Source organism: Dipodomys ordii, unplaced genomic scaffold (genome assembly GCF_000151885.1).
Source record: "Dipodomys ordii isolate 6190 unplaced genomic scaffold, Dord_2.0 Scaffold41, whole genome shotgun sequence".
Taxonomy (NCBI): Eukaryota; Metazoa; Chordata; class Mammalia; order Rodentia; family Heteromyidae; genus Dipodomys; species Dipodomys ordii.
The window spans coordinates 1,259,993-1,284,282 of NW_012267257.1; the positions used below are offsets into that span (position 1 = coordinate 1,259,993).

A 24,290-nucleotide genomic window follows, 5' to 3' on the forward strand; every position below is an offset into this window, starting at 1 on the left:
TCCACAAAATAATACTAGTAACAACAACCACTTTGAATTATTTTTCTTTACATTGTAAGTTTATATAATTCATAGACTTCTATAAAGAAAATGAAATAATTATAGTTATTGTCAGATTTTTATCATGATTGTTTAGGGTAACAACATGGTTGTATATGAATTTATTCTTACATGATGAACTATGTCCTATATTTTTAAACAGGCTGGATTTACTACTGGAATGGGTGTCATCGTGTTGATGGGCCTCTTAACACTTTATTGCTGCTACAGAGTGGTAAAATCACGGACTATGATATGTAAGAATCTGACACAACGAAAATAGATTGTTCATATGGTATTAGTAAGATTTTCCCATTGAGGCAAATCCAAATGAGTATAATACATATGTGTGTCAATTACCTACTTTTTATTTCAAGATTTTTCTCCTCTTTCAGTCAAACTAATCAGTTATATATTGGTGGTTCCCTTTGAAATTCAGAAATGCTGGGAGTTTTTGCACTATACATTTAGTTTGGTACTTATTTCCTCATAAGAATAAAAACTCTTCATGCTTCCCAAGTGCTGCAATTACCAGCCTTGCTCAATTTTTTCTTTTTTCTTTTTTTGCCAGTCGTGGGGCCTGAACTTTGGGCCTGGGCACTGTCCCTCAGCTCTTCAGCTCAAGGCTAGCACTCTATCACTTGAGCTACAGCACCACTTCCGGCCTTTTCTGCTTATGTGGTGCTGAGGAATCGAACCCAGCATGCATGCAAGGCAAGCACTCTACCACTGAGCCACCTTCCCAGCCTGCTCAATTTTTTCTGATACTAGGGTTTTAATTCAGGACTTACTAGGCAAGCACTCCAGCCCTTCTGCTACATCTTCAAGTCCCTTTTTTCTTTATAATTGCTTTCCTGGTTGTGTTTCATATTTTTTTCCTGGAACCATTCTTAGACCTTAATTCTCTTACCTTGTCTCCCACATAGATGAGACTATATACATTTACCATCATGCCCACCTTGTTTGTTAAGATGAAGGCTGGCCTCAAATATAATCCTCTTGATCTCTGCCTCCCAAGTAGGTGGGATTGTAGGTGTGAACCACAGTGCCTGACTTGTAGTTTTTATCTTGTAATAACTGAACGGCTATATATGATAACTCTATGTGTTTGTTTATTGTTCTACTTTTTTATGTTTAGTTAATTCCTTGGGTTGCATTGTTCTGATACTCCCCTAAAATATTTTATACCTGCTTCATGCTTCCTTGTAAAATAATTGCTTAAAGTTTTCAAAGAAAAAGGAAAATTCTGGACTAAGGGTATAAACTCAGTGATAGATAAGCATGCTTACAGCTTACAGTCTGCAAGGCTCAGCACATAATTGAAAAAGAGGCCAATTATAAAATTTATTTCTATGATCTATATAGCTATGAATGAATGATACTGAAATCTTAAGCTTGCTGTTATTTTATGTGTTTCCATCTTTGTTTTGTTTCAGTACTTTAAAAGTAGTACATTTTCTTTAAGTATATTATTTATTTATATTCCTGCCCCCTTACGCACAAATCCCTTAGTGTACTCATGGTTCTGCTGAGCTCTTCATATGACATATTAGATCTTTATCTGTAATTTTCTTTAAATTTCTTTCCAATTCAATATTTAAATGAGTTTTAGAAGAGTGTCTTTGTGTTTTCTGTTTCTTTAGTTGATACAAAAGTATATAACCTTTGACATTTACATTGTGTTCTAACTGTTCTGTTAATGTTTTAATTCATTGTTCATTAAATTGACATGTGACTTAAATTATGATTTGAGCTGGGCTCATACCTATAATCCTAGTCACTGAGACAGCTGAGATCTGAGGATTGCTGTTCCAAGCCAGCTCAGGCAGAATAGTCTCTGTGAGACTCTCATCTCCAGTTAACCACTCAAAAACTGGAAGGAACTCTATGGCTCAAATGGTAGAGAGCACAAAGATGTTCAGGGACAGTGCCCAGGCACTGATTTCAAGCCACACAAGCAACCAAAAAATAGATTATGATTTGAGAGAACTTTTATTCATATTTTTATCTATATATGTCATCTATTAGTGTTTTCTATCCATACTAGTGGGTTTGTCTATCCTTGCTTTATCGCTTGCTTTTGTTAATTATAAAAGGTTATTTTGCTATAAAGTTTTTCAACTCATTTATACAAAATAATTTATTTTTGTGTTTGTTTTATATTCTAACTGCTTTTATTTCTGGAGGTAAAGTACCCAGGATGTTTTGCCAAATATCTTGAGTTAATTAGGAGAAAACAAGTTATGAATATGAAATATTATTTTCTTTCTTTCTGTTTTCACCTAGGTTCATTAGATACCACCAGTTGGGAATATCCAGATGTCTGCAGACATTATTTTGGCCACTTTGGGCAGTGGTCCAGTCTCCTTTTCTCCTTGGTATCTCTCATCGGAGCAATGATAGTTTATTGGGTGCTTATGTCTAATTTTCTTTTTAATACTGGAAAGTTTATTTTTAGTAAGTATCAATATTATATGCTTTATTATATTCTCAAATACAGTTACTACTGTTCAGTTTAAGTTCCAATCTTAAATTCTGTGACTTTAGGAATGTAAAGTAAGAAATAAATTAAGTGTATAATTCTTGAAAATATACTGGATTTAGCTTATATTCTTTTTTTAACTCAAATAACATGTATAATAATTTCAAGCATTTTCAAGAAATAATATTCAAAATCTCTAATACAAAATATATTTATCACTGAGCAGATATTGTAAACATTGTTTCAGGCTTCACCACAAAATATTTGTACTGTAACAGGAAATTTTATAAAAGTCATTGGTATTTGTTGATATAGAACTTGATGTGTAGACCGTAGGGGAAACAAATTTTATTCATTTATTTTCACACATTTGATCTAAAATTAGGAAGAATAATAGAATTTATTTTATTAATATGTTATTTACACTCCACAGAATTATAATCTGCTTAAATCAACTATTTGAATTCTGAGCAGAGTTATTAGAAATTCAAACCAAATGTTTTTTCATATTATTTTTTCAATTAGATAATTTTATATTACATGTTGTTCCAATATTGATTCTATCCATGAACATAGACATTCTTTCTATTTCAGAAGGTAATCCTCAAACTTCAGCATCCTGAGTAACAAGGATTATAGGCATGAGCTACTGGTGTCCAGCTTTATTCAGTTTTTTAATTGTACTTTCAAATTTGTTTTTCCCCCCATTATTACCCATAACTCTTCACACACATTTTACAATCAACTTGTCAAGTTCTAGAACAGTACAGTTAGAATTGCCTTGACATAATATTGATTTCTTTCTCAGTCAGTATACTCTGATGTGATTTGGGGAGGGAGGTTAGGATTTAGTAAGAATTGCATTGATTTATAGGTGTGTAGAGGTTATTTATATACATTGTATTCCTACCTGTGAATGTGACAGCATATAGTTCTCCATATCTTTAATTCTTCTGAATTTTCTTGACAAAAGTCTAGAGAAGACTTTTTTTTTTTTTTTTGTCGGTCATGGGGCTTGAACTCTGGGCCTGGGCGCTGTCCCTCAGCTCTTCAGCTCAAGGCGAGCGCTCTACCACTTGAGCTACAGCGCCACTTCCTAGAGAAGACTTTTAAGAAGACTTTTTTTGTTTGTTTTTTGGGTCCGGTTGTGGGGCCTGAACTCTGGGCCTGGGAACTGTCCCTCAGCTCTTCAGCTCAAGGCTAGCACTCTACCACTTGAGCCACAGCACCACTTCCGGCTTTTTTCTTTTTGCTTATGTGGTGCTGAGGAATCAAACCCAGGGCCTCAAGCATGCAAGGCAAGCGCTCTACCACTGAGCCACCTTCCCAGCCCAAGAAGACTTTTTTCTTAGAGCCTTTTTTGTAAGTGTTTGAATTTAATATTTGGCACGTTTACTTTTTACTACAGGTAACTTCAAACATATATAAAACCAGAATAATACAAGAAAACATCATATTCCCCCCTCACCCAGCTTCACCAGTTGTCAGCATTGTACTAGTCAAGAATGACATACAGTAGTGATTCTCAACCTTTTTTTAATTATTGCTCCCTTAAGGGCTTTTCTAGACATTTTTTCCTAATCTTACCTCTTATGAAATTTTAATATAGATACACTGTAAAGCTTTTTTATGAGCTACACATGCATCTGTCATTTATATGTAAAAAAATTGTTTATTTTTCTCCCCTGGGAATAAATTTGCTCCCTCTTGGAATTTTGCCTTCATTGAAAAAGTGTGATCTATGTTATATTACCAATTTAATTATTATTACATGCATAGTTTTCTTTATTAGATAGAATTAAGTTACCAAAATAGACAAATCCACTATATATATTGGTTCATGCATGTATTCCTACTATGTAGGAAGCTGAGCAAGAGGGTCATGGTCCAGGGACATCCAAACAAAGCAAGATCCTATCTCAAAAACAAAATATAAACAAAAGGGCTAGGTTATGGCTCAAGTGATACAGACCTTGCCTAGCATAGGCTTCAGGCCCTGGTTGAATCACCAGTATTGGAAAAATGAAAAGAAAAAAAGTCATTTTTGCCAGAAAAAAAGAAAAAAGAAAGAAATACACACAAAAGAAGAAAGGGAAAATACCTTTTGTCAGATCTTTTTGACAAATGGATGCATGTATATATGACACATTTTCATCAAGAAACAATATTTTTATCTGTTCAGAAATAGTATTTTTCATTATTCAAATTATTGGTTGATATTATATACACACCTGAGTTCTAAATGTTTATTTTTATAACTGAGTTATAAATGTTTATGTTAATTTGAAACTTGCTGGATTCTTGTTGATTCTAACTTTGTAGTTGCACTGAAAAAGATTTAGATTGTGAATAAAAAAGACTACTTTCTGTCTAGTTATTTTAAAATGGTTTGCATGTATATTACATTTATGTATATATATACATATTTCTAAATAAATACATGCATGTGTATATATGTTGACTGGTATATCATCTTTATGTAAAGTTGCACAGAAGCAGTGATAGTACACATTTTTATATTGTTGCTGAGGAAATCTTTCTAGTATAATTATATTTTGTTTAGTGGTACTGATGTTTGAACTCAGTGCCTCACACTAGGCAGAGTGCTCTCCTACTTGTGTACTGTCCCCAGCCCTTTTTACTTTAGTCATTTTTCTAATAGGGTCTCATGATTTTGGACAGGCTGGTCTGGACCACAATCCTCCTCTATTTATACTTCCCACATAACTGAAATGACAGATACATGCCAGCATGCTCATCTGTTGGTTGAAGTGGGGGGGAGGGTGGGCCCTGAACTTTCTGCTCACACTGGCCTCAAACCTCTACCTCCATGTAGCTAAGATTTCAAACAGGAGCCACTGTATCCAGCACCCTTTAGTAACTTAAAATATTATGCATATGGCTTCCTTAAGTATTTTATTAATATGTGCTGAATTTTATCTGGCACTTAATCTGCAATTTTTGAGATCCTCCTTTTCTCTTTAAATTATTAATATGCTTAATTAAAGAGAGATATTTGTCAAATCTAAACCTTTTGTTTTAGGATAAACAGATTTGTTTAGTAGTCATGGTTGATTTTTTTTTTTAATTCCTGACTAGATTGCATTTGCTTTTTGGATGCATAGGAGCCTCTTTTCATAAGAGATATTAGCTAGCTTCTCATGCTATTTTCCTATGGTGATGTAACAAATTACTATTACTATAACCTAGTGGCTTAAAAATGTTTTTTCTTTCATAATTATGGAGAGTATAAGGTCAAATTAAAATGCCAGATGGGCCCTGCTCCCTCTGAAGGCTTTAAGAATGATTCCTCTCTTGCTTAGTTGTTTTTAATCCTTGGCATTCCTTAGGAAATAACTGTATTCCAATTTCTCCTTAATCTTCACATGGCAGTTTTCCTTTTGGGTGTGTCCAAACACATAATCATGTGAACATATTACCCTTTCTATAAGGACACCAGCTACTGACTTTTGAGCCCATTTAATCCAGTATGACCTCATATTAATTTGATTTAATTTACAAAATCTCTATTTCCAAATATAGTCACATTTTGAGATTCCTATTGGTAGGTTTTCATTTCTTGAAAGATACCCTTCAACCCAGTACATTTGATACCATGGTTTTACTAGTCTTATATAAGTGTTTGGCATGAGAAATGATGAACTTTCATAACTTGTAATATAAAATCCTAAATAATACTTAGAAATTTTTATAAAAGGCCAGAACACTATACTGATGCTTTTTTTCTAGTTTGAGAAATATATGGTACAATTAAAATATAGAAGTCTTCTATTTAACTTATTTTCATCACCTTAAAACTGAACACCTTTTATCATCTCATTTAGGTTTTGCAGCAAATACTTTCAAGTAATTGTCACTACAGTTATAAAAGGTTAATATCATACTGGGCACAGTGGTTCAAACTTGTAATCTTAGCTCTTGTGAGGCAAAATGGGATTGCGGTTCAATTCCAGCATAGGCATAAAATATTTTAGCTTTTTCTTGCAAGAGACTTTTTCTTAATTAATGGCTGGGGTATGGTGGCATGTGCTTGTTTTCCCAGCTATGGGGAAAGCACAATGTCTGGGTGTTGTATTCCCCAGGGGTTGTGTGTGGTGGCTCAAGTGTGCTATTCTTGCTATTTAAGAGACAAAGATAGGGGAATCACAATTTTAGGCAAGAATCCTTAATATCGCCCCAGCTGTATGGGAAGCAAAATATTCACTAGTACACATCTGTCATATTCAATGACATGGAAAACACAAATAGAATTGCAACCCAGGATCACCAGGCATAAAATAAAAATGTATCTTAAAATAACCAATGCATAAAGAGGCTGGAGGCATGGCTCAAGTGGTAGAGCAGCTGCTTTACAAACATGAAACCCTGATTCCAATCACCAGTGCAGACCCCCCCAAAAATTAAAATTCCATAAAATAAACCTTACAGGTTAACAAGAAAGCACATTCTTTGCTAAGTGTTTTGATACACACCTATAAAACCCAGCACATGAGATGTGGAAGACATGACTATCTTATTTGTTTTGGAGGCAGAATTGTATGAAAGAACATTGTTATTCAGCCTTATATTCACTATAAAATATGAATGTTGCTGGGCACTGTTGGCTCACGCCTGTAATCCTAGCTACTCAGGAGGCCGAGATCTGAGGATCGCAGTTCAAAGCCAGCCTGGGCAGGAAAGTCCGTGAGACTCTTATCTCCAATAAAGCACTAGAAAACTGGAAGTGGTGCTGTGGCTCAAGTGTTAGAGCGCTCGCCTTGAGCTGAAGAGCACAAGGACAGCACCCAAGCCCAGAGTTCAAGCCCCATGACCAACAAAAAAAAAAAATATATATATATATATATATATATATATATATATATGAATGTTTAGAAACCTGAATATGCATTTTTCTTTACTACTTCCTACTTCCTTTAGTACGGTTCTTTTGAATATAATTGCTATACAGCTCTCAATAGATAAAAGAATATACAATACTTTATAAACCCTTTTCCAAGTAAGTTTATATAAAATTATATATAGTGCTTTTTTAACTTTTTTAGTAATTTTCCAAGTAAATTTAACTGTATATGGTAAAAGGTTTTCCATTTTTGCATACTTGAGAACGTTATATAAAGTATAGATGAATGTACATAAATTGGTGTAGTATAGGAAAAGAATATACATAATCTTTATTTCAGTCCTTTACCATTAAAGAGTAGGTTTTTTTAAATGTTCCATCATGTAAAATATCACCTCAGTGAAGCTGAAAACAATGACATTATCATTCCTAAAAGTGAAAAAAACTGTAGAAAGTAAAGCAAAATTAAGGATGAAGTAGTTTGGGTTCAGTGTATTAGATGATACTATATATATTTTAAGCATCTCTATAAGTAAAAGGCTGACAGTAATATAGTTTATTATCTTTTATTCTTTATTAAACTTTTATTTTTAATTTTTAGATTTTATTCATCACATTAATGACACAGACAGTATACCGAGAACCAATAATAGCAATCCTGGTAAGTAGTTTGAGATTTATTTGTTTCCTTATTTACCATCTTTCTCCAATAATGATTTAACTTCTCTATATTATACAACTCAAAGAGGTTGTCAAAACATCCATATTTACCTGTAAATAATCAATATTCTCAAGGGATTGTATCACTTCTGATTGTTTCAGATGTCCAGAGCATACATCTCAGTTTGTCTGTTTGGTTTTAGATATTTATTATTTTAATGACTAATATATAGGCTATGCAAATTTGTAGTACTGGAGTTTTTTTTTTTTTCTTTTTGCTTATGTGGTGCTGAGGAATCAAACCCAGGGCCTCATGCATGCAAGGCAAGTGCTCTACCACTGAGCCACCTTCCCAGCAGGCTATGCAAATTTGTAACATATAAAATAATTTCCTATAATGGAGCAGAAGGAAATAAATATGGAAAAAATAATGTGAAGCTTTTGCTCCAAAATATTTAATATTTATTAATTTATTTAATTAAGTATTTATTAAAAGTCCATATTTGGGTCTGGACGCCAGTGCCTCATGCCTATATAGTCCTACCTATTCAAGAGTCAGAGATCAAGAGAGTGATCTTCAATCAAGAGATTGAAGGCCAGCCTGAGCAAAAAGTTAATGAGACCCATGACAATAAATAGCTTTGTGCAGTTTAACATGCCTGTCTTCTCAGCAGGAGGCTGAGTTAGTAAGGGTAGTAAGTTTCAGGCAAGCCCTAGGGGAAAAAAAGTCATTACCAAAAGCTAGTCCTGCTGGGCACCCATGGCCTGTAAGTAGTTAGCTACTTATGAGGCTGAGATCTGAAGATCACGATTCAAAGCCAGCTCAGGCAGGAAAGTCCAGGAGACTCTTATGTCCAGTTAGCCATGAGAAAACTGGAAGTGGCGCTGTGGCTTAAGTAGTAGAGTGGTAGCCTTGAGCTGAAGAGCTCAGGGACAGCACCCAGGCTGAGTTCAAGCCCCACAACTGACAAAAAAAAGTCCAGATGTTTCACATCTGTCATACTAGCTACATACTAGGAAGCAATCCAAGATAGCTGGAGCAAAATGTGAGACTATATTGAATATAACCAATGCAAAAAGGGCAGGGGGGCATGGCTCAAGTGGTAGAGCACCTGCCTGGCAAGCACAAAGCCCTAAGCCCAAATCCCAGAACACACACACACACACACACACACACACACACACACACACACACGCGTGCGCACACACACAGAGCTTGGAACTGGAGGTATAGGTCAGTACTAGATCACCTGCCTAGCATATATGAGGGACTGGATTCCATCCTCAGAACCAAAAAAAATTTTTAAATTAAAAATTTTAAAAAGAAGCCCTTGTGGCTTTAATTCAATATGGAAGTAATAAGAAAGAAAAATGAGCATAATTACTAATATAACATTGTTAATAATTATCTATTAATCTTGACTATCACCTAAAACTTTTGTGAGATATATAATATACATATACATATATATCTATATATATCTATCTATATAAAGCCCATTATGTGTTAGAAGCTGTTTTAGAAACTGGGGGTATATAATAGTGAAAAGACAATAGTTCCTCTTGTGTACATTGCAGTGTTTGCCATCCAGTGTCATACTTTGCTCCTTAATAAAACCTGAATAACCCATTATTTGTTAACATGAGAAAATGAGTGAGTGAAGAACTAGCCTTTGTTTCTATGGATACATACAGACCTTCTAGTCCTTCACCCCAGAATTTTCAAAAGACCAAATAGTATCTTTGGCTTAAAGAGAAATTGATTTTGCTGTAATGCTATTTTGATGAATGTTGATGAAACTATAGTTTAATTAGTATCTCAGTGTTTCTTCTTCTATAGGTAGTAATTAAGATCATAAATAATCATAGTTACATTGATAATTTGTAGAGTACCATCAGTAAAATCAATTTACTTTGCATAGCAGTGTTTTATGTTATTACTACCACCACTTGATGCTTATTTTATTTTATTTTTTGTAAAGATGCTGTACAGATGGGTTACAGTTACATGAGTAAGGCAATGAGTACATTTCTTGTTGAGTATTGTTACCCCTTCCCTTGTTGTTTTCCTATTATCTCTTCTCTCCTCCACCTCCCTCTTCTTCCCCCACCCCGCCTGAAGGTGTAAAGTTCATATACTGTCTTATGGATATCATTGTTATAGTGGGTCCTCCTGTGTCCTTGTTTCAGCGTTTTGTTATTCCCCTTTCCCTCCCTAAATTAGACAAATGTATATACAAGATACAGGGTACCAAAATCAAGTACAGTGACAACAGGGGATATACCATAGGGGGATGAACATACAAAGGAAACAAAAAATCACATAGTACATTAAAAACAACAACAAAGAAAGACGTCTTGTGTCCATATCTCGGGGTTCATTTGAACAGTGTGGTAAATAAGACTGTTACCAAACAATCCAACTCAATTAGTGTTGAAATTTACAGCTAAGGTTTATGTACACATGTTCTAAATGTTTTACAGGAGCCCTAAAAGGAATAAGGAATCCAAGGCACATTGATGTTAACTTGCCCAAGAACACGTTAGTTAAGTGGCAGAGTAATTCATTATTCAGGCAGTTTGTTTTCATAGTCTGAAACAAAATTCTACCCGAAGAAAAAAGTGAGAGAATAAGGAAAAAAACTGAAATGTTAGGCTTTGTGTCACGAAAAATATGGGAGGAGAATAAAATTCAAAGTACAATTAATACTAAATATTCTTTTCACTTTGGAAAGTGATAAGCTTGATGTTTGCATAATGTATTTATTTTTACTAAGATTAAGCATTCTTCCAAGTGAAGTAAATTTTTATTGCTTATATTTTTTAAAAAGAGATTTTTGTTAGCTGAGTATATGGTACACACTTACATTCCCCAACTACTCAGGAGGCAAAGGCACAAGGACCTCCTGTTCAAGGCCAGCCTGGGCAAAGTTGTTGAGACCCTATCTTGGAAATAGAATTTAAATATAAAATAAAGTAAAAGGATTGAGGATATGGCTCACATGGAAGAGTGCTTGCCTACAAGCTAAATGCCCTATATTCAATCTCTTGTATAGGAAAGGGTGTGTTCTTTACAAAAAGCTGACTCCTACCTACTCAGGAGACTGAGATCTGAGGATCAAAGTTCAAAGCTAGAAAAAAAGTCAGATGCTTAATTTCAGTTAACCAGCAAAATCCTAGACTCAGAGGTATAGCTCAACCGGTAGAGTGCCAGCTCTTAAGGGGTCAAACCAAGCAAAAAGTTCAAGGTCCTTTGTTCAAGTACCAGCACCAGTTCTAAAACAAAAGCAAACAAATAACTCCCCTCCCCCCCACTTCTGGCAAAAGCTCTATTGTGAAATTAGAAACCAAGTAAGAACGTTTTATACTCTTAATAGGAAAAATTACTATCTATAGATCAGTGTCTCAGTTATCTGAATACTCTTAGGTGTCTATCACATATCATTGATAGAGTTTTTTGTAATACCATGACAACTATTTCTACTGTTTTTATTCCATCATTGGTTTTGTTTGTTATTTTAAAAGTTTGGTCTTTGTACGAGTTGTTAGTACAGCAGTTACCCTATATGATATTTCTTATGTTATTACACAAATAAGACTAAATACTTTATAGCTTAATATTTTCTCTGGTAATGGAACCAAAAAATGTTTAAAAGGATATTTTTATAGTTTCCAGTAGAGGTTAAGGATATACTTCCAAGTTTTTTTGAGATTGCCTCAGCTCTCATTGTTTAGTTTTAGGTGGAGTCCTAATGTGCCTAAATATAACCTTCTTTATTTTTTTTCCAGAAAGGAGATCATAGTTTTTGGATTTTGTAATGTTCTCATTACAATGCTTTTTCATTACAGTGATTTGTCCAAATGCTGGGAGTGGTGGCCATCCTGACAACAGCTCCCTGATTTTCTTCACCAATGACACGGAAGTTGAACAGTTCGCAAAGTGGTGGAATAAATCCAAGACAGTACCCTTTTACCTTATAGGGCTCCTCCTGCCACTGCTCAATTTTAAATCACCATCGTTTTTTTCAAAATTTAATATCCTAGGTAAGACACAAGACTAAGTTGTGGAACCTCTGTGTCATAGAACATATATATGGTCAATCCTGTGAAAATATTTAACTAGGGAAAAAGTTGCCTTCCAGGGCTGTTTATCTATATTTACTGTGTTCATCCATGTAGTCTTTTTTGTTTATTTCTGTTTTCTGTATTGATTAGCACAGAGAAAAATATAGATGATCATTTCAAGTCTCTTTTTGTTTTTGGCATTTTGAGCCATGAGTTACTTGGTTTCCCATTCTAAATTAGTGAGCAAAATGGATATTATGTGATTCTTCTATTTCTAAGAGTTGGATATTATGACTTAATAAAGGAAGTAAAGAAATGTCTTTTCCTGTAATTTCTATTTGAGTATTATACACAATTATCACCTGACTTTGAGCATGGGAGATTATTCTGTAGTAGAAGATACTTTTTCCCTCCTCTCAGCCCCTCATATTGACACTCTAACCCAGAGCCTGGTACATGATGGGTTAAGTGCTCTACTACTGAGCTGTACTCCCAGTCTTAGCTCAGACTTTCAGATTTTTTTTTTCTGCTGTTCTTTTTTTTAGTACTTGGGTTTAAACTCAGGAGCACCCACTTCCTAGACAGGTACTTTCCCACTAAGTCATACCTCTTTCCTTTCCTTTTCTGCACAGGCCATTTTTGATATAGAAGCTTGCTTCCATGGCTTGGGTATATGTCTGGATCATGATCTATTTTTCTCCATAGCTGAGATGACAGGCATGTATCATCATAGTCTAGCTTCTACCATTGAGATGGAGACTTTTGTGAACTTTAGTCTTCCAATCTCAGCCTGCCATAGGTCGGATTGCAGGATTAGATATTAGCACCCAGCTCTATTCTGTGTTTTTCTATCTTCTTCAGTATTTGTTCTATTTTAGAATGCTCTTATTTTTTAAAGGAGCAGACATCTTTCTGTAAACCCTGTTAATCTGAAATCACAAAAGTGACATTTTGATCCCATTTAAGTTGGCAATAGGGAAAAAAGAAAATACAAAGAATCATTTATTAATAATTGGTAGATTCAAATACTTTATAGGATTTTGTCTGTCTTGATCTGATCTCCCTGTAAGACATCTGTAGTATATAATAATCAGATTATTTATTACCATAAGGAACCAGGAGATGCCAACCCAAAATGTGGATGAGTTTTCAGAAAAATGAATAATGTCTCTTTATCACAAAGTAGAATTCACTATAAGCTACCATAAACACAAAGAAAAATGTGGTTATATAAGCCCTGACCTCTTGTTTTCATCCTTTCTGAATCAGCTAATCTTTAAACCCACAGTAGAGCTTATACAGCTCATTTGTGGTTTCCTGACTTGCTTGCTGATTTTCCAGTGGAACAAGTCTTTCTAAAGTACATAAACTGATAGAAGGCTTTTCTCGGTTGGACAAAACAGTCACCAGACTTGGAATCAAGTTGATTAGTCTCCATTTCCTTTAGGATATTCTGCTTTTGTCCTTTTTCTTGGTATTTTCTCTATCCCTTTCTTCTGCAGTTATAACTTTTAAGTATATTCTAGGCTTCCTGAGTGTAGCTCAGTACTACAGTGCTTGCAAAAGGGAGAGAGAGAGAGAGAGAGAATGAGCAAGATAATGGGTTTGATCCTCACTACTTCAAGTATCTTTTTTAATTTTTATAATTTTTGTGATGGACTCCTTGCTTGTATTTTACACCAAATTCAGCTTATAAGTATTAAAGAGTCTTCCATTCAGAAGTATAGGAACTATTTTCACTCAGGTCTTCTTTGGCTAACTACCAAGTTTGTGTTTGTTTCTTTGTAATTGACACAATTTATTCTATTTTTTTTAGATCCCAGCTAGGTTTTAGTAAGGATAATCAATAAAGCTAATGGTGATCCAAACTCAGGTGAAAACATGGAAACAAAGCTTGAATTTTAAAATAGTATGTAAAACACATAGAGATATAAACAGCAGGGCTGGGAAGGTGGCTCAGTGGTAGAGCGGTTGCTTTGCATGCATGAGGCCCTGGGTTCGATTCCTCAGCACCACATAAGCAAAAAGAAAAAAGCCGGAAATGGCGCTGTGGCTCAAGTGGTAGAGCGCTAGCCTTGAGCTGAAGAGCTGAGGGACAGCGCCCAGGCCCTGAGTTCAGGCCCCACAACCAGACATCCTCCCCCCCCCAAAAAAAAAAGAGATATAAATAACAGTTTCTGTTTTTGTTTTTTTTTCTTACAGGCACAGTATCTGTTCTCTATTTGATATTTTTTGTTACCTTGAAGGCTATTCGCTTGGGATTTCATTTGGAATTTCATTGGCTTACACCAACAGAATTTTTTGTACCAGGTAAGTTGTTTTAATATATAAAAAATTAATGTTACTATAATGTAATTTTTATTAATATATACTATACTACAAATAATAGCATCTTTTCTTCTGAACATTTCCATTAGTGCTGTTAGGCTTAAAATAGGACTTAAAATAGGATTTCTTTGGATTCCTTGCAGTTAGGAGTAGCCATTGTCATTGCAAATTGGCATTTAATATTTAGTTAAGTTACACAATTTTAAAAAGCAAGTACTTATTCATTACAGTCTTCTAAAAAACATATCACTAGATGGGCTGGAAAGGTGGCTCAGTGGTAGAGTGCTTACCTCGCATAATGAGGCCCTGGGTTCGATTCCTCAGCACCACATAAGCAGAAAAAGCTGGAAATGGCACTGTGGCTCTAGTGGTCGAGCACTAGCATTGAGCTGAAGAGCTTAGGGACAGCACCCAAGCCCAGAGTTCAGGCTCATGACCCACCAAAAAAAAACAAAACAAAAAAAACCACTAGAATTTCAGAGACTTAGAGTGATGTGTATAGGTAATACTCATTGAAACCATTGCTCTCCCTATGTATTTTTTAATATTACTGTTTTTAGCCTAAAATTGTGATTATTAAATGTTTTGCTCCTTTTTTTCTTCAGTTTCTCCCAAATTTAGAATAGTTGGCACATGACAAAAGCACCATGAAACCATGAGTATACCAAATGAGGGGACAGATCAGAAAATAAAGTGATTGTTGAGCTAGTATATTAAAAACTAATAATTGAAAAAATAGTTCATATAGTTCTCCTGTTGGTTTAGAAACACTGTTTTGTTTGTTTTTTTCTATTCCTCATCTCACTATTCAGTAACATTGAACAGTATATTTGAATTGGTATATACTAATAATAAATACTAGACTAGTAATATAGGATTCCACTTCACTATTCAGTACCTTTCAAAACTTGTCATTGTGATCAGACACTGGTAGCTGGCTCATGCGTGTAATTAGCTACTCAGGAAGTTGAAATATAAAGATTGTGGTTTGAAGCCAGCCCAAGCAGGAAAGCCCATGAGACTTTTTATCTCCAGTTAACCACCCCCCCCCACACACACACAGAAGTGGAGCAGTGACTCAAGTGGTAGAGCACTAGCCTTAAGCTGAAAAGCTTGTAGACAGTGCCCAGGCCCTGAGTTCAAGCTCTAAGACTGGCACAAAATTGTGCTTGTGTTTACTATCACCCCATTTCTTTTTTTTTTTTTTGGGTCCGGTTGCGGGGCCTGAACTCTGGGCCTGGGCGCTGTCCCTCAGCTCTTCAGCTCAAGGCTAGCGCTCTACCACTTGGGCCACAGCACCACTTCCGGCTTTTTTCTTTTTGCTTATGTGGTGCTGAGGAATCGAACCCAGGGCCTCAGGCATGCAAGGCAAGTGCTCTACCACTGAGCCACCTTCCCAGCCCCTCACCCCATTTCTTTGTTACATTCCTGGGTTATCTAGGTATATGGAATAAGTATTTATTGGGAGTTGGTTATATTACTAAGGCTAGTTTTCTTTTTTTGGAGGGGGGGGTCTGGTCGTGGGGCCTGAACTCTTGGCCTGGGCGCTGTCCCTCAGCTCTTCAGCTCAAGGCTAGCGCTCTACCATTTGAGCCACCATGCCACTTCCGGCTTTTTTCTTATGTGGTGCTGAGGAATCGAACCCAGGGCCTCGAGCATGCAAGGCAAGCGCTCTACCACTGAGCCACCTTCCCAGCCCATAAGGCTAGTTTTCTTCAGAACATCTGACTGTATTAGTTTTGATTTTCAATTCTATCAGAAGTTTACAAAGACTTAAAAGTTATTGTAGATTCAGGAAAAAGGAAGTAAAGAAGTTGAAAGGCATTCTTCTTTCCAAAATTATGTTTGAAAATAGACACTGAAAATGACAATTTTAAGCTAGTTCTTTCATTGACTGATTAAAATAGTCTAAGGCATTATTTTCTTAAATTGGGTCTATTGTGACTAATAAAGAATCTTAGTGATGAAAGTTTCTGCTGATGATAGTACATTAGAAATAGAAGGGAAAGGACAAATAGTTATTCAGAAAACATATTTAAAATATTTAAAAAAGATATTGGCTCACTTTTTTCACTTTGCTTCTTTTTTCTTTTTTTTGGTCATGGGGCCTGAACTCCAAGCCTGGGGGCTGTCCCAGAGCTCTTCAGCTCAAGGCTAGTACTCTACCACTTGAGCCACAGCACCACTTCCGGCTTTTTCTGCTGATGTGGTGCTGAGGAATAGAACCCAGGGCCTCATGCATGCAAGGCAAGCATTCTACCACTGAGCCATCTTTCCAGTCCCACTTTGCATCATTTTTAAAGGATATGAAAAGGAAATATTGAATTTTTAAAAATCTTGTTTTAATATTTAGGATTCTGAAATTAATTACATTATAGTTGAGAAATTTCCCAAGAATGAAAAAATATCATAAGTCCTTCTCAGTTGAGGCTTATTAAAAGTCAGAGAACTTTGCAAGAAGTGAACCTTTACTGTCCTGATGAAAATTTACATTTATAGTTCTGATTGAATCATTAGTGTATATTCAGAATTGTGCTTTTTACTACCATAGATTCTAACTTGGAAGCTTTGCTTTTACTGTGTGAAATGCCCTTCTGTTTTCTCAAATATCAAGATGGTTACCATTAGAGAGACTTCTTTGGCCAACTGCCCATACCCATTCTTCCTTCTTGTGCCCTGTTTTTCTTTAGAGCTCTTATTACTACCAGATCTTATATACAGATATACTTGACTATCAAACTCTATTAATTGCTGATTTTGATATGTTGAAATATTGGCAAATACCAAGTTGTAATCTATTTGGTTCTTAAGTTTCGAAAAGAAGCGAAAGTTGAGATTTTTAAAAAAGACTTCTCAAAACAAAGTTTGCAAAATCTTTTTAGTTCTTGAATTCATATAGTGAAAAGTCAGATGGTAAGGAATACCTGTCTCAGTGTATTTTTCTTAGCTCTCTTTTTACTGCAATGTTAATGCCAAGAAAAGGAATACTCTTATTTTTAAACTTCTGTATTATTGTTGTATCCCCAAGTCCCATAATACTTCCTGGCACAGAGCAAGTACTCAATAACTAATGGTTGAATGTGTTTATTTTACTCCATCTTAAATCCTACTAAAGCAACATACAGAGAGAAGCAGTGAAGGGAAATCATAGGAAACAATTGTGTAACTGGCCTAGTGTGCAGCCAGACCAGATTACAGTAGGGAGACAGACCGCCCCAGGAGGGATTTTTTTTTTTCCCAAGAAAATAAAATACAAAGTATTTCTGATATGTTGTACCAGTATAGAGGAGTTTTGCAATTCTTTTGGAAAGTTTGGAGAAGAATTAAAAAATTAGGGAACCAAAAAAGAAAACAGTATTTTCTCAGAAAAACAAGCCATTGAAACTATTTTTATATAAAAGGAAATTACATTTTAATACATTCTAAGTCTTACATAGATAATAATAGTAAAAATAAACACTATTGATTGTATAAAGTCAAAATTAAAAGTACAGTTATAATAAGGGAATAGATAGTTGAAAAGTATATGACAAGCATAATATGAAAGTAATAAAACTTTCTGGAGGAGCATAAATGAATTAGGTCATTTTATTAAATTTTATTAAAGCAGAATATTTATATATAAAACTATGTTATCAAGTGTTAATTTCACAAATGGAACACATGGTACAGCCAGCATCCAGAACAAAGCTTATAATGTCTGTTTTTCTCAAGCCCCTATCAGTCACTAATAACTGCTATTCTCATTTCTGACCCTAACGTTGTTTTTATTTTTAGGTTTGAGGGTGTTTTGCTTTGTGTTTGTGAAATAGAGGTTTGAATTCAAGACTTGTTCTTTTGAGACAGGTGCTGTACCTCTTTAGCCACTTAGCCCTTTTGCTTTAGGTAATTTTCAGGTAGGTTCTCAAAAAAGGAAGGTTAGTTTTGTTTTCCATGTAGTGGGGGAAGTGAGACTGAATTTTGAACTCAGGACTCACACTCATTCAGCTGGCTTTTTAATACCTCAGCCATACCTCTAACCCTGCCTTTTTGCAGTTTATTTTGGAAATGGAAAATCTAGGGAATTCTTCGTGGGCTAGTCTCCATATCTCAGCCTTTTTACATCATATAAATGGAATAGACAATAAATATTCTTTGCATTCTGGCTTCTTTCAGTTAATATCGTGTGAGGTTGATCCACATTGGTGCATATGTTTGTAATTCATTTTATGTTTTATTTTCTATTTACCACAGTTTATCTTTTACCGCTTGACATTTGAGTAGTATTCAGCTTTTAACTCTTTTTTTTTTTTTTTTGGTCGGTCGTTGGGCTTGAACTCTGGGCCTGAGCACTGTCCCTCAGCTCTTCAGCTCAAGGCTAATGCTCTACAGCTTGAGCCACAGTGCCACTTCCGGCTTTCTAGTGGTTTATTGGAGATAGGAGTCTCATGGACTTTCCTGCCCGGGCTGGCTTTGAACTTAGATCCTCAGATCTCAGCCTCCTGAGTAGCTAGGATTACAGGAGTGAGCCACCAGCACCCAGCAGCTTTTAACTCTTTAGGTGTATTTTTATTGATATTTTTAAGGAATTATACAAAGAGGTTACAATTTCATAAGTCAGGTTATAAGTACGGTGCTTCTTGGGTGATGTCACCCCTTCGTTTTCTTTCCCCTATGTCCCCCCACCCCCATCCCTACCTACAAATTATATAGCTCATTATTTACATAGTGTACATTGAATGTAATTACTTGATTTGATCACTCTTCCTCCTGTTATTCCTGTGTCCCCTTTATGATTATTCTAATACAGTCTTTTGGAGAACATATGACTTTCCTATTGAGTGTATATCTAGGAGTAGAATTACTAGGTCAAAGGATATGCAGGTGTTCTGCTTTAGTAGAACTAGCCCAATAACTTTGCAAATGGTTGGACCAGTTTCCATTTCTCCCAGCACTGTTTTATAGTTTCTAGTTGCTCCACAACTTCAACAATGCTTGTATTTTCTGTCTTTTTCATCTGGCTTTTCTGGTATATGATGGTATCAGTTTATGGTTTTCATTTGCATTTTCTATGACTTTTCATAATATAATGACTTTTCATTAACTATTGACTCTTCAAGTCTTCACTCTTTTTTTTCTATTTAATTACTTGATATATTTCTTACTGATTTATAGGATATATATTCTGGATACAAGTCTTTTTTCAGATACATGTATTGCATTATCTTCTCCTTATCTTCTTTCCACCTTTTCTCTCTGTCCTCTCCGCTTTCCTCCATCCCCCTCCCCTCCTTTCTCCTCCCTTCCTCTCCTCTCCATAATGGAATCAAACACAAGGCTAGTGTTTTACACGCTCAGGCCCTGCTTATATTCACTCTTGATATGCATTTTCAAAAGAATAAGCAGTCTAGCTGGCCCCAGTGGCTCACACATGTAATCCTAGCTACTCAGGAGACTAAGATCTGAGGATCCTTGTTCAAAGCCATCCCAGGCAGGAAACTCCATGGGACTCATACCTCTAATAACCTACTCAAAAAAACTGGAAGTGACACTGTGGCTCAAGTGGTAGAGCACTCACCTTGAGCAAAGGACAGTGCCCAGGCCCAGAGTTCAAGTCCCAGGACCTGATTTTAAAAAAAAAGAATAAACAGTCTGAAAATAATCAGAGGTTTTGAGCCTATTTAAAACCACTTTGAAGAGAAATATACCTGTCTTCATTATTATATAATAATCACAATGTAAATGGTATATTCTTTAAAAAGGCATATTTTTCACACAAGAGTGTATACATTGTAGCAGCATTAGTCAGAATAGCCAGTGTCTGTCACTGATGAGTGTATAAAGTTTGAATTTCCATACAGTGGAATATTATTTCACAGTAGAAAAAGAATAAGTACTATGGTTTTGGTTGCCCAACTCTGAATATACAAAAAAAATTTAATAGTGTACTTGGTATTAGTGAGCCCTATATGAATTTATCTCAGTAACATTGCTTAAAAGAATCACAGGTTTAATAAATATTCTCAGAAACCATTTTCATTAGTTAACTTGGAAAACAAAGCAGGATTCCCACTCTAGTTTGGTAAGTTAGAACGTTGGTAACAGTGATGTCATCTTTTTTTTTTTTTTTTTGGTCATGGGGATTGAACTCTGGGCTTGGGCACTATCCCTCAGCTCTTCAGCTGGAGGCGAGCACTCCACCACTTGAGCCACGAGCCACTTTGTTTTCTGGTGGTTTATTGGAGATAGGAGTTTCATGGACTTTCCTGCCTGGGCTGGCTTTGAACCGAGATCCTCAGATCTCAGCCTCCTGAAGCTAGGATTACAGGCGTGAGCAACCAGTGCCCAGCGGATATCATCTTTCTTAATTAGAAAAGAATCAGATTACAATCCTAGTTAAAAACCATTTTTCACTTTATTATTATTTTGAACAATTGTGTATTGCATAAAATTTAAAACATATAGTTACTTTAAAATAAATCTTGCTGGAAGTGGTGCTGTAGCTCAAGTGGTAGAGCACTAACCTTGAGCTGAAGAGCTGAGGGACAGCACTCAGGCCCAGAGTTCAAGCCCCATGACTGACAAAAAATAAATAAATAAATAGAATAAAATAAAATAAATCTTGCTATTTGTATTTTTGTAAATACCCCTATAGTATATTTTTATCTATATATATGCATATTTTTAGAAATAAAAGTAAAATCACATTATAGATGCTGTATGACTCATGAACATGTGAATAGCATAAAGTCTTTCCCAATAACCTAAGTTTTAAACATGTATACCATTTTTCAACACTCTCTTAGTTTAATTAGTCCCATTTAAGTGAGCATTTATTTCTATTATTTTTAACCAGTGCTTTTTTGATTTGCAATTTCAGAATGTTAAGTGACTAATTTTTATCCCATGATTCCTTTTGTAGAAGTAGTTTTCTGGTAAATATATATGTTAGAAAAGTGAAAGATTTTAGATCAGACAGACTCAATTTGAATTCTGCTCTGCCATTTACTAAGTGTATGAGAGCAAACAGGAATATCTGATATAAGGAACTTACTTGCAAGTACTCTGCCTAGTAGAATACTGACCTTGAGGAACTTTGCAGAGACATATTAATATTCCAGGGACAAATAGAAACAGCTAAGTTTGTTTCCTATGTTTCAGCTTTAACATTTTTGTTTTTCTCCTAGAGCTAAGATTTCAGTTTCCACAGTTGACTGGAGTGCTTACTCTTGCTTTCTTTATTCATAATTGCATTATCACACTTTTGAAAACCAACAAGAACCAAGAAAACAACGTGAGTATTTGCACAATTAACTGAGTGATTAAAGCACTTTATATTGGGAGTACAATTATTCAGTTTGTTTCAACATCTTAATTTTTAAATTTAAGCTATAGAGCAGCGGTCCAACTTTTTATGTAAAAGTTTGGAAGGTAAGTAGGCTCTTGTAGGTAACATGGTCTTATTACAACTACCCAATTCTGCTATTATGGCATGAAAACAGCTATAGACAAGGAACTGAATGGTGGCTATGTCTACAAAACTGTATTTACAGAAACATACAATGGGTAAGATTTGATCCATGACCACTGCTTGCAGCCTCTGCTGTAAAGCAGTCACTTAAAAAAATGAAGTATAGCTAATAAGCCAATATTGGTGATTAACTTATATTATTAAAAATACCCACCCAACTAATCCAAGAGAAAATTGGGAAATGAGAACAACAAATAAACATGACTAAGCAAGCAAATTACAAGATAATTATATTTACAAATAGTCCAAATACTGGCATTAAAAAAGAGAAATTGTAAGGTTCATTAAAAATATATATATAATCTAGGCTGGGAATGTGGTAGAGTGGTAGAGTGCTTGCCTAGCACCCATGAAGCCTGGGTTCAATTCCTCAGTACCATGTAAACAGAAAAAGCCAGAAGTGGTGCTGGGGCTCAAATGGTAGAGTGTTAGTCTTGAGCAAAAGAAGCTCAGGGACAGTGTCCAAGCCCTGAGTTCAAGCCCCAGGACTGGTAAAAATAAATAAATAAATAAAATCTTACATTGCTTTAAAATATAAACACATTCCATTCAAACAATAAACATTAAATTGGAGCAGCTCTATTGATATCAGACAAAGCACCCCTGAGAACAAGGAGTAGTGTCAGATAAAAAGGAACATTACATAATTTTCCTCATGTGCCAGCTCAGCAAGAAGACATATCTTAAATCTATATTACCTAGTGAAAGAGTTTGAAATAAAAGAATAACTGACAAACTGAAAACAGACAAATCCACTATTAAAATTGGAGATTTTATCACCTCTCCCTAAGTAATTAGTAGAACAAATTAACAAAAATAGTTAAGAATATAAAGTATGAAAAATGCCATCAATCTACTTGATATGATATTTGTAAGTCCTCTATCACCAAGTACTGGTAACTCAGGCCTATAATCCTAACTACTCAGGAGGCTGCGACCTGAGGATCATGGTTTAAAAGCCAGCCAGGCAGGAAAGTCTGTGACACTCTTATCTCCAATTAACTACCAAAAAAAAAAAAAAAAGCTCAGAGACATTGTCTAATCCCTGAGTTTAAGCCCCAGAACCAGCACACAAAATCACACGCAAAATGGAAAAAAAAGTCTTCCCTCGGCAACAGAACACATTGTATTTATTTATTTATGCATGCATACATGTATGCCAGTCCTGGGGCTTTTTTTTTTTTGTCTTTTCTTTTTTGGTACTGGGGATCGAACCCGGGACATTGCACTTGCTAGGCAAGCGCTTTGCCACTGAGCTACATCCCAGCCCTCCTGGGGCTTTTGAACTCAGGGCCTGGGCACTGAACTTCTTTTGCTCAAGGCTAGTACTCTATCACTCCAGCCACAGCGCCACTTCTGGCTTTTTCAGGGTTTGTGGTACTGATTAAACCCAGGGTTTTCATGCATGCTAGGTAAGTACTGTACCACTAAGCCACCTTCCCATCCCCCACATTGTATTTAAATACACAGGATCATTTACAAGACTGTACTGCAATAGGTCACAAAACAAGTCTCAATAAATTTAAAAGGAAATTATGCTAAGTATGTTCTCTGACTAAAATGAAGTTACAAAATAATACCTACATTAGTAAAACTGGAGAAAGATCTCAAATTAAGAAAAAAAAAACCCTACTTAATTTTCTACCTTACCATATTAGATAGCAAAGTTAATTACTTGTTGCCATGTCTGTGGATTTTGAGCTCAGTTGAACAGTTTCTTACCACATAAAAGTCACAATGAAACTAGCAGAAGTTTAATAAGATGGTTAGTGAAATAATAAAGCAGGAAGGATTCATTGTACCTGAAGATTCTGAGAAGGCTTTGAGTTTGGCAAAGTAATTGTAAGGGTGAAAGATTTATAAGTTGAGCAAAGTAAGGTGTCAATGTAAGCATAGAAGGCAACTCTTCCACCTTCATCTTTACTGATACACATCTGACATGTTGCTTGTAAATGGAATTGTAATTCAGTTAATCTAGATTTGCTATACTTGTTAACTGTGTGATATTACCTCAAATTTCATTTTCCTTGACCGTAAAAACAGCATTAATGATACCTACCTGTCAGTGTTCAACATGACTTTACATACATTAGTAACTGAAATTTTACTCTTACTCCTAACATTTACAGCCTGTTTTATTATGCTAAATTAGACCAAATACCCAGAAGAAACCCATTCTGTAAAGTTGGCTTCTCATGTATTGAGTCATTTTATCTTTTAAAATGTACTTCATAAAAGAGACTTTACTACCAAAATCTCCGTAACAGTAGAGAACAAATTTTATTGAAGTCTCAGGTGTGTGTGTATGTGTGTCTGTCTGTCTGTCTGTGTCTGTGTCTCTGTGT

At 35.3% G+C, this 24,290-nt stretch overlaps 1 protein-coding gene across 6 annotated transcripts in view; it reads left to right on the top strand.

The window, feature by feature from the left end:
- The window catches only part of Slc38a9 (solute carrier family 38, member 9), a 63,567-nt gene that overhangs the window by 19,668 nt on the left and 19,609 nt on the right, over positions 1–24,290 (top strand). For all 6 annotated transcript variants that reach the window (XM_013018647.1, XM_013018645.1, XM_013018650.1 and 3 more), the window contains exons 6-11: positions 203–296; positions 2,326–2,496; positions 7,984–8,043; positions 11,892–12,086; positions 14,310–14,417; positions 21,602–21,708. In XM_013018647.1, coding sequence (XP_012874101.1) covers positions 203–296; positions 2,326–2,496; positions 7,984–8,043; positions 11,892–12,086; positions 14,310–14,417; positions 21,602–21,708 — 735 coding nt within the window. The remainder of the gene's footprint in view (positions 1–202; positions 297–2,325; positions 2,497–7,983; positions 8,044–11,891; positions 12,087–14,309; positions 14,418–21,601; positions 21,709–24,290) is intronic.